The sequence below is a fragment of the Bombus bifarius genome, unplaced genomic scaffold (genome assembly GCF_011952205.1).
Source record: "Bombus bifarius isolate JDL3187 unplaced genomic scaffold, Bbif_JDL3187 scf7180000009243, whole genome shotgun sequence".
NCBI lineage: Eukaryota > Metazoa > Arthropoda > Insecta > Hymenoptera > Apidae > Bombus > Bombus bifarius.
In genome coordinates this window covers 817,070-828,020 of record NW_022884989.1, presented here as the reverse complement: position 1 = coordinate 828,020, position 10,951 = coordinate 817,070, and the positions used below count along the sequence as shown (strand labels likewise).

The 10,951-nt window shown below is 30.7% G+C and overlaps 1 protein-coding gene across 1 annotated transcript in view; it reads right to left on the bottom strand.

Annotated features, from left to right (window-relative positions):
• Nucleotides 1–9,526, bottom strand: part of LOC117214797 (potassium channel subfamily T member 2) — a 193,810-nt gene extending 184,284 nt beyond the window's left edge. The window contains exon 1 of the mRNA XM_033461134.1: nucleotides 9,303–9,526. Within this exon, the coding sequence (XP_033317025.1) occupies nucleotides 9,303–9,403 (101 nt within the window). The 5' untranslated portion in view covers nucleotides 9,404–9,526. The remainder of the gene's footprint in view (nucleotides 1–9,302) is intronic.
• Between the last annotated feature and the right edge of the window lie 1,425 nt (nucleotides 9,527–10,951).

Genomic DNA, 10,951 nt, shown 5'->3' with positions numbered 1-10,951 from the left:
AATCAGATTTCAATAAATAATTTGTTTCAAAGCGTGCAAAGAAGCGTGCTTTCCCAGAGTCAGAAAATAAGTAACATTAGATTTTTGCCGGGAAACTTCAGAAATGATTCTTAAGAAACCAAAAAGTTCTACTTTACCTACATAAGAGTAATTTAGAAAGAGTTATCAATAGATAGAGACAAAATTATTTTTTAATTCATTATTTTCGTTTTCTGAAACAATTACAAATATTTAAAGTAATTGATATTCATTTTTAAAAACATAATTCGCTATATGAATACTACGGAAAAGAAACATGACGAGTCATGCCTCCTTTTTCAAATTGAATACATCGCTAATTGACATATGCATGTTAACTACATTTTTATTTAATTTGAATATCAATTACCTGATTAATTAAATATGTGCTATTTATGAATATTAAAAAAGATATTGAATATCATAATATTATGTATTCCGGTTGTGTTATACAAAATTTCTTGGAATCAGAGAATCAACAAATATAGAACTATCATGTTTTTTCCGAGTAGCTTTTATATGTAAAAAAATGAATTAATAGTTGCATATTTATTATAGTAATAATTACATAACAACGCACTACGTGCAGTGCAAGAGTTTGTAACAACAACACAGTTGGATTGTTTTGTCCAATTTATCGAACCTGTTTGCCAAATGTTCAAAATCCATTAATTGTGATTACTTTCGAGTACGCTTATACATTAATCGTCAGTAACAAGGTATAGTATTCTTCATGCTATTGCATAGTTCAGGGAATTGAACATACGCGGAAATGAATAGATGCATCGATTAACAGAACTAATACCACAGTAATATAGGGTATTGATTATCTTATCAACTGTAATTTTCTTTTAAGCAGAGAATAATAAAAGTAGTGCTAAAATTTTCATAGACGAAAATATGTTCATGACATTAATGTAAGAATTTATAATGAATAATTTATCTACTCTGTGTGTGTATGTGTGTGAATATTAGAAATAAATAATATATTTAATTGTAAAAATGTGATAAAATTGTCGAGGTACTTGAATATAATTTTGATAACATTTAATTAATCTCACAGAATTAAGTCAGATGACATTTACGTCCCACATACTAAGGTAGGAAAATTAAAAAAAGAGTGAAGCAATTTTCCTAAGTACCCTTGCACTGAAAGGACTTTAATAATTCGTAACTGTAATTACAGTAACAAAGGCGAACGTTTCACTTTGGTCTCCTATATTCATGATCTATTCTCTATGAAGGGAATTTTATAGAATGGCTTAAATTAAAATAGAAAATGAATTAAATTAAAACTGTAGATTGAATCGTTTACGGTAACAATTCAAGATTTCCCCTAATTATCTAGATATTTTAAGTAACTTATTAATGCGATGTAAGAAAATTTGTAATTAACGTCATACCATTTTCCACTGCAACTATTGATTTGATTGATTCTAAACTATGGTTTTGGTATATTCTTTTTTAATCTCTTTTAGTACTTTCATCATATTCGCACTTCATTTCAATTTAATTTCTAACTGCCCCTTCTAGCATGTACAACTTTATGAGTTCGTATCTGTGAAATTATAACTCCGAGCTGAAAGTGAATTTTGTTTAATCAGCCGAGAAAAAAGCGAAGGTGAACATATTCTCATAGGAGAAATGACTGTAAAAGAGAAGTTCGCCAACTTAAATCACGCCAGGACCCAGAGTAATAGCAATATAGTCCTGATAAACTTTTTAATATTCACAACACAATACAAACGCAATTTTGTTGGAATCTTAGATAACAAGAATAACATGATATTGAACATTTCATAGTATTTTTAATAATCATTAGTATTCAAAACAATGATATGATTAAATAATTATTTCCTTATATATAGCTTTGTTTGATATTTTTCAACATATCATGACTAACTTTCTTTTCGCGATTCCATCATTAAATTATTACAATCAAGGAAACCAAATATATATTCCTGTAAGAAGTGATTATGATCAATAAACGCCACGGCATGTTGCCTTATTCATTACTCTAGATATCCCATTACTATATTGACTTTCAATCGAATCATTGAACTTTCTTAATATTTATAACATTTTTCTTTCTTTCATTAATCATTTCTTTGAACTGTCCAAAACGTTTGCTTATGCCGTCTTTCATATACATCAAAATTAAAGACTATCCTCAATATACTGTTTGAACATACTTATAAAATCATAATTATAAAAGTGTATACTTTATAGTCATATAATATAGAAATCTTTCCTAACATTAAGAAGTAATAAATAAATATATTCTATATTCTTCACTATAGAAAAAAGTCACAAAAATTATCATTATTATTAAAAGGAACACACTATAAAAATTATAAATCATACGTCTTGATAAATTTCATAGTATACGTATATAAGCACACGTATATTACGATGCCAAATGTTGAAACATGTCCCAAACACATGGTCATTTTGTAGCTTTTTTGAATACATTGGAGGATTGCAAAAATGCAAACACCGCACAATATATGTTAGTAGAGACATCAGCGACTCAAACAGATTTTCAAGAAATATCTCTATCATTTGTTCTCGGAAGAAAGATTCCACCAACGACCAAGATTCGAAATATCGATTTCCATGGCAACCGGTTTTGTCGAGTTTGTAGTTTGTCATTGTCGTTGAACGATACGTGGGCAAGTATAGACGGTGCCTTCAATTTCCTGCCAACCGGAGATGCAAAGACAATTGCAACTTCGAAAGGTTGACCATTTAGGCGAGGAGATGTCTCGTTTCCAACTATCTCCTTTAATCACGAATTTCCTTGACGAAGAACAGAGAATCGAAACGAGAAGTTAAAAAGCATGTTGGTAATAAAGAGCTCGTTCATCGACACCTGTATGTAAATCTCAGAACGCGCGTGTTTCAAAGAAAATTGTATCTTGCAGATATCAAGAAAAGGCGAAAGGAGGTTTTAAATCATATCCGAGTAAACGGTTAAAATGAAATAACGCGCCATCTTACAACTTAACCGCCTTTGAAATTAGGAATTATTCGTTATTATATTCTTAACTAGAGATCTTCTCTGACAACGAAATTTCAAACGAGTTTGCACAAGTTTAAAGAGAATTTCGATAGAGGAATATCGTTCTGTTTAAATTCATAAACTGTTTGACTGTTAATATTTATAGCTGCCTTTGATGGTACTTACAAATAAATTTACGAATAAATATTTATAAATGTATTCCCTGTTTTAAGATCTACTGTATGAAGAATACATAATATTGACCAGACAATATAATTAACAGGCAATATGCATAAAATCAATGTACGATAAGTTCTCTCAAGTTTTGCTGCATATTGTGATTTCAACGGACAATGAAGGGATTAAACTATTTTTATGCTTCTATCATTTGTAGTAATTTTTAGAATAGAATTTGCGAAAAAAATAAAAAACTAAAATAAAGATATATATTTTAATTAATACTTTAAATACATACTTTGTATAAATGAGTAAGAGGAGTAGAAAAATTTTTATGTGTTAGTTAAAGGTTGGTGGTCCCTTAAAATGTTAAAGATTAAAGGATCTATCACTAATTTTAAGAAATCTTTGAAATCAGATAATTTAACACTAATTTTGAGAAATGTTAGAAATTAAATAATTTATTGTCATCTTCTTACAAACTACAGTTCTGCGACCTTATTTATATTTTTTAGTAATTATGTAGATTTTTTTTCCTACCTATCATAAATTCCCGAATGTAATTCCATTTCTATGTAAATTTTTTAAGAAGCACTTTGCAGGTGCTAATATTGCCTTGTAATTAATGACTACCTGAAAATTGTAGCTTTATATGAATTGCGAGAAAAGAACAGAATTTGAAGGCATATAGTCATTACTATTCCTTATTTCGGTCAAGCCTGTATTAAAGGTGATATGCTCGTCTAATCGAAACTGATATTTTGTACAACACATTCGCAGCAAATAGCAACTAGAATTACCATTTTCCTTTCACACTTTAATTTTACTGTATCTTCTCAATCCTTATAATTTATAGACAGACTGCAAATATTTTGGCATTTATAGGAAATTTAAATGTGCAAAATTATATAGAATGCCTATAACATGTAAAAATACACAAAATATCCGAAGTAAAGTTCTTTTATCATTTAAAGACTAAAACAAATCTCTATTTAGATTCCATTTCTTTGACTGTTGTTTTTCAAATAGTAACTAAAATTATTACTTTTCTATTTTCATTTTAGTAATATTTAATACTTGTTATAATATCTAGAGGGAGAAAAATATCTCAATTTAGATTGCATTCCTATAGTTAACTATATTCAAAATAACATAAATTTGCATTTGCGGGGTATTTGTAGGTATTTGTAATTTATGACAATTCGAAATTGTGTTTTGCTTTAAATATTATTCAGTTAAGCGTTTGTAAATATACATCTATAAGTATGTTTCATGACAATTGTGCGGAAGAGTAAACCGGGTATAATAATTACCGTGAAACATAATGATGTTTTATGGCAATTTTAGTGCGAACTTCCATCATTGCAGCTAATTGTAATGATATCATCCGGTATCGGTACCCAACAAGAACATTAAACACAAGTAATATTAATACAGCATTTTCGTAATGAAATAACACAGATAGATGATCATACAAAACAAAATAAAAACCACAGAATTTAATAAACACGAATTTGGATGTAACTTCAAATACATTGACATAGGACTATCGAAGTAAAGAAAATTACTATCTATAATTGTCTAATTATATCTAACAGGTATTGCAAAAATGATACCAAATTGTTGACTGTTCGTGTGTAGATAATAATATACAAAAACGAATAACAAGTAAACACAAAGTTCCCTTAACTTTTCTAAAAAAGAATGTAATTGTATGATTTGAAATTCCCCAAAGTTCAGCACAATACGAACCGATTTCACATAGCAACAAAGAAATATGTTGGGAAACTTTGTCCGATAGCGGTTTCGAAATCGTATGTCCAGTGAAATGTTTGAAACTTTGTTGTATCTTGGAGCGCGTATACGAAGCAGTTGACCAAATGAGAAGAGACAGCGGAAAATAACAAAAATAGAAAGACCGGTCGATATTAATTGTGTCAAGTGTGGTTCTTAGACCCAGCCTCAGCCTCATCACGAAATAAGACAATACTTCACTGCGTCAATCTTAAAATTCGGTTGGTTTCAATTCGATAGTCCTATACATACATGCGATCAAACTATTGCACAAGCTCGTACTATTTGTCACGAGTCTCTGATGAAAGAACACTATGACCATCTTGTCATGGACCAAGGATTCTAGTTGGTGCTGACCTTGCATATATTTGCATCGATGAATCTAAAATCGTGTTAACTGCCTCTTTATAGTTAATTCGAGACCACAAAGAGGAGAATGCACCGTCACGAAGATACCATATCGTCCTTATGAATTACGTACGCGAGTGAATCGCGGCATGAACTTAACGACACGTTTTGGTGTATATTTTAGGGATGGTACACTCGAAACCTTTCCAGTTTCGAGTTCTCAATACTCGAAACTTTCTGCTACTTTTGTGGATCGAAGCTCTCGAAATCCAGATTAACAGTAATTTGTGTAAATAATTTACGAGAATATTGCGGTATAAAACTATCTTTGTTTAATTAATAACATAATCCAATTTTGATTATTCTTTAAACTTATTCTGATTGATACGATTTTACAATCGTATCAATAAGTAAGCATTCCAACTTTTGAGTTGAGATTCGAGTTTTGATAATTTCGAGAATTATACTTACAAGATTCTGGATTCGAATTTCACGTATCTAAAGATCAAATTTCAATCTCTCTTGATAGTTAACTGCAAGTCACAAAGATGAAAGTACGCCGATACGAAGGTAGCAAATCTATCTTTTGAGTTATCAACGCGACTGCATCGCGGTATGAAACTAGTAAAACACATTTTGGCGTGGCACTATATTTGACGTTTTCCTTGGATGTAAAAATTCGATAAAACGGGTACGTGAACAAAGTGTAAAGTGGGTGAAGTGAAACGAGTGTTGATTTCGTGGCAAATAAAAATTTTATGAGTGATTCTTTTCGAATATTTATAAGGTACAACTAAAGAGAATGGTAAAAGAAATAATAAATATATGCGTAATGGAAGGAGATACGTATATGAGAGTGGATATAATAAAAAAAAGGTACAAACTAAAAGTTTCATCATTGAATACGTGTTTCATACATATAGGTAGATATGAAGTTGCAGAGGGTAATTTCGGTTGAATTCAACTCAGTTATCATAGGATTCGACCAATACTCTTTTCTTTTTTTTATTTCAAACGCGTTTCTGACCGACTTTCTTCTAAAGGATGAGAAGATACTGGAGCGTAAAAAACTAGACTTTCCGCTCAAAGAAACGATTCAGCGGCAGTCCAAAGCATGCAAAATTGTCTCTGCTTTTTGTCCGGAATTAATAGATGAGTGAATCTCAAATTAACTCGCCTGTAGTCTGAATTAAATAAGGATTGTGACACATTATTAAATTAAATTAAATAGCTAAATAATTTAATCTAATCTAATTTAATTTATTTAATAACTGGTACTGTTCTAAGGATTTTATTAAAATTGATAATTTCATTTGTTTGCTGCAACATATAGAAATTATTTCTGATAAACATTTCTTTTTCTCGTGAGTATGCTATAAAAAATATTTCCTCAAGTTTAATCTACTTAACTTTATACCCAATTTAATAAGTGCTAATTCTCATCTCCTGGATATTAAGAGTTTTGTTACAAGATTGCTAGATTCAGTGTAATATACATTATGTAATAAATATAAATCCAAGAAATAGAATCCCCTAACCAATTCTTTATTTTTTCTTTGTGCAAAAAAACATAACTGTACACATATAATAACTCTAATTATTTTTATTTTTTAACAGATCATGTTCCAATCATCAGATGCTGTAAAATATTAAAGTATTCAAAAGAAACCAGTTTTCTCTACTCGTCTTTCTTGTAACAAAATATGTTTTTTCTTGTACGAGGATTTTATGGGATTCCAATACGAATGGTAAAAAATGCGAGACAGCGTGTTGTCAAAAGAAGGAACCCTTTTATAGAACCTTTTATTACGTTCTTTCTAACCAAGGGGAGGAAATCGATTGTGATGAAGATATGTCGCGATAAAGCATCAATCAATATATGAGAAATAAATTACTTAGTAGCTTTCAAAAATTTTTCTTCTAAAAGAATAAAACGATGTGCCAGTCTTTACCTTCTTTCTAAAATTATTATAACTATAGAATCATTTGAATCTCTACAAAACTGTGATACATCTATACAATTTTTATGACAAATTCTATATTTATTATTTCGACCATTCTGATAATTTTAGTATTATAACTATGACAATTCTCCAATAAAAAACTTGGTATCCTATTTATTCTAAATTCAGTATTATTTCTGGTTCCCCTCCAGAGCTATCCCATCTTTTTAAATTTCAAGATGACTATCCTAATAGATATTGTGCCATTCAATTCATGACCCACTCTCTGTTCTCGTATTATAAAATTTGAATTATTAAATAAACCTGGGGGAGGGGTACATTCCGGATCGAAGAAAAAAAAATTAAAAGAACAGGCACAGTATAATGAAACATGATGCTCATGCTGTTTAATAAATATCTGATACATTCAGAGGCTAACTCATTTGCAATTTAAATCCTTTTAATGCTAGACATTATTGTTTACAATATTAGCGTAGCTTTCATTTACAATGTTGATTTTGTTGTATTATTTAAATTTCAGTTTTTTTTCTTTCTCCTTTGATATTTGTTTTTCGATTTTCCTTAATATAATAAAATGGTAATTTATATCGTACAAATAAAATGTCAATGAATCATTTTCACTGAATATTCCTTCTAAATGTAATATCGGTGCCGTCAGTTTCGTGAACATTTCTGAGAAACAAGATATTACGGGTCAGGCACAAAATCGGTGATCTCAAACACGAGATCATTTCTTTTTCAACCCCAAATCTCCTCTTTCGTAACGAAAAGAACTCATCAACTGAGAAAACAGGCAATTTAATTTGTTCCCTCCGAACCTTTTTTCTTTTCGTGAAACGAATTAGTTTCCCCTGTGAATTTCATACTTGTGTATAAGGTCTCTCTACTACACAGCCACACCTTTACAATCACTTTACATATCCATATTAAAACACATGAACGCGACGTCAGCATTATTTACTTAATTTTAAACATTTCTCGGTAATCAAAATCTTGTTTAATTAAATACAGATGTAGGTGTGACGGATAGAAGTAATTATTTGTAACATATAAGAGGATTTTGTTTTAAATTACAATGTATCTATAGCCAAGAAACAGCTAGTTGATGTGAAATATTTTGTATAATTTGCGTTTCAATGAAAATTATAAAATTGAAGTCAATCGAATCACTATTTTAATTTAGCAGCAGCGAGTTCAAGATTGAATTACAAATACAGTAAAACAAAATAAAGTATGGTTAAGAAACACAAAATTATGGATAGAGAGATATATAAAATTAAAAGTACCACTCTTATAAATAAATTTATCTAACATTTTAGTAAAAACTCCAATCACATATGAAAAGTAAAGCATAATCTCTTAAACGACTAACTATATTCAGCGAGATTAAAGTATTATACGCGTCTATATATAGATCAATAATTTATACATACTATCTCTAATGAAAATGAAATAAAAAAGAATACGTTTTAATATTTCAGTATTTCAATATTTTGTAACGTCGTCTACCTTAGTTACAACTTTTATAACAGTGAAAAGACTAAAAGTGCTACACGATTAAAATTATATTGAGAGAATGAGAGTTTCGAATACTCTTGTAACATAAACAAATTATCATTCTCTCTTTTATCTGAAAACTTACTTTTATACCGGACTAAGGGAATTTACATTGAGATAAATGTCCATTCGCCCAAAAGACATTAATACGAGAGTCGTATCTCACGAAGATTTAAATTCATGAGTACGTAAGTAATACTTGAATATTTCCTAGTGAGCACAGATAATTCATCGGAAATTGGTACAGGCGCTCGAATGTCCTTCCAACTTCTATAAAAGAACTTACGACATATTGATAAAATTCACGCAATGATACTAGTAAAATGATATAACTTTCTTATAGGAAAAGAGAAATATCTTAAATATCTGGAGATTAGACAGTGATGTATATTTTGTTCTCCAAACATTTGAAAGGAAATATGCAACATTAAAGATTTACTCACCGCTCGCCGTCATCATTAAAAGCATAATCCCCCAGGAGGAGATCGCGAAGTCTATATCTCGGAGGTAAAATCAGTGGTAGACAAGGATCTGGTTCATTCATTGTGCACGAACCGTTTTCGATGTTGGACAATTCTTTAGACGTTGCTTTCGTGTACTCCTCGATCGTGCCGAGGGTACCACGAAAAATACTGTTTACAACTGCCACTGTTGCTGGAAGCTTTGTAATCGTTGATACGATTCGGTCATACAATCACCGAATCACGATCTGAAACAGGAATATATAAAATTTAATATTTGATATTTTTTAATTCGGTATAAATCAAGTTCAAATTTAATTCAGTATAAATTTCCAAATTCGATTCAATTTTTTGGACCACAGTTATTGCAATTCGTCGTCATTTTTATTAACATTGAGAGGAATAAAACATACTACGAGTATTATAAGGAGTACTCTATTTTGAAAATATCATATATTTTGAAATATATGGATTTTGTAAAGTTTTGCACTTTGAAATTTCATATAAATGCGTAAACATCCTCAGATTATTTATAATAGTACTTTCGTGCTATTACAACCCCACGAAAGCTTCCGACTAAACTACATCACAAAGAACATGTGTGTATCCTATATACATGGTATCCTTCCTGACATATGGCGATGACCATAGGGAAAACCCACTAATTACTCGATTACATGCTGATATTCGATCTGTCGCACAACGAGAAATTATTCACGTCGGTGGTAGAACTCAAGTAATAAGAGAGTACGCTACATTTACTGTTTGGATGATACTCATTAGCTTCAGTTAATAAATTAAAGTAATCAGTTAGCAGGCGTACATTTTCCAAGAAACACAGATATCTCTTTAATAATTTAACTTCACAGATATATACTGAATTGTTTGGGGAGATTTTAATACTGTTTCTCGTTAATTATTTATTCTTTTATTCTCTTATATCCACTCCAAACAAAATTGTAATGGTGCGTTTAAGTTTAATTTAAAATTGAATTTTTCCGTATTTTTCCATTCGTTTGAGATATTTTTATTGAAACCATGCCCACTCAATTAGCTTTATAATTATACATGCATTTATGTTGTTCCGCTAATTCGGTGCGAATTAATACTCTCATTGATGTTCTCTGTACTTGCACGTAATATCCATTGGCGGCCAATTAATATTAGGTGAAGTAAAAAGTTCTGAGCGCTTTTTCGCTTTATTTCGACGATGAAATTAACATAGTCAAGATTATTCGATTTAGATTAAATATGCGCCGTTTTGTTCGATTACTTTTGTCCATTTTGAAGGCAATTTCATAATTCCGCGGTTGAAGAAGTCCTCGTCCCTATTGGTAAAAAACTTGACCAGCTCATTTTCACAAGCCTCTCTTGAGGCCAGTTTTGTACCATCAAGAAAATTTTGCAAAAACTTAAAAAGGTGATAATCGCTTGGTGCCAGGTCTGGACTGTACGGCGGATGCGATAGAACCTCCCAGCCAAGCTCTCGGAGCTTCTGACGCGTCGTTAAAGATGTGTGCGGCCTGGCGTTGTCTTGATGGAACACAACACCTTTCCTATTGGCCAATTCTGGCCGCTTCTGGTCGATCGCCTGCTTCAGTCTGGTCAGTTGTTGACAATAGAGGTCCGAA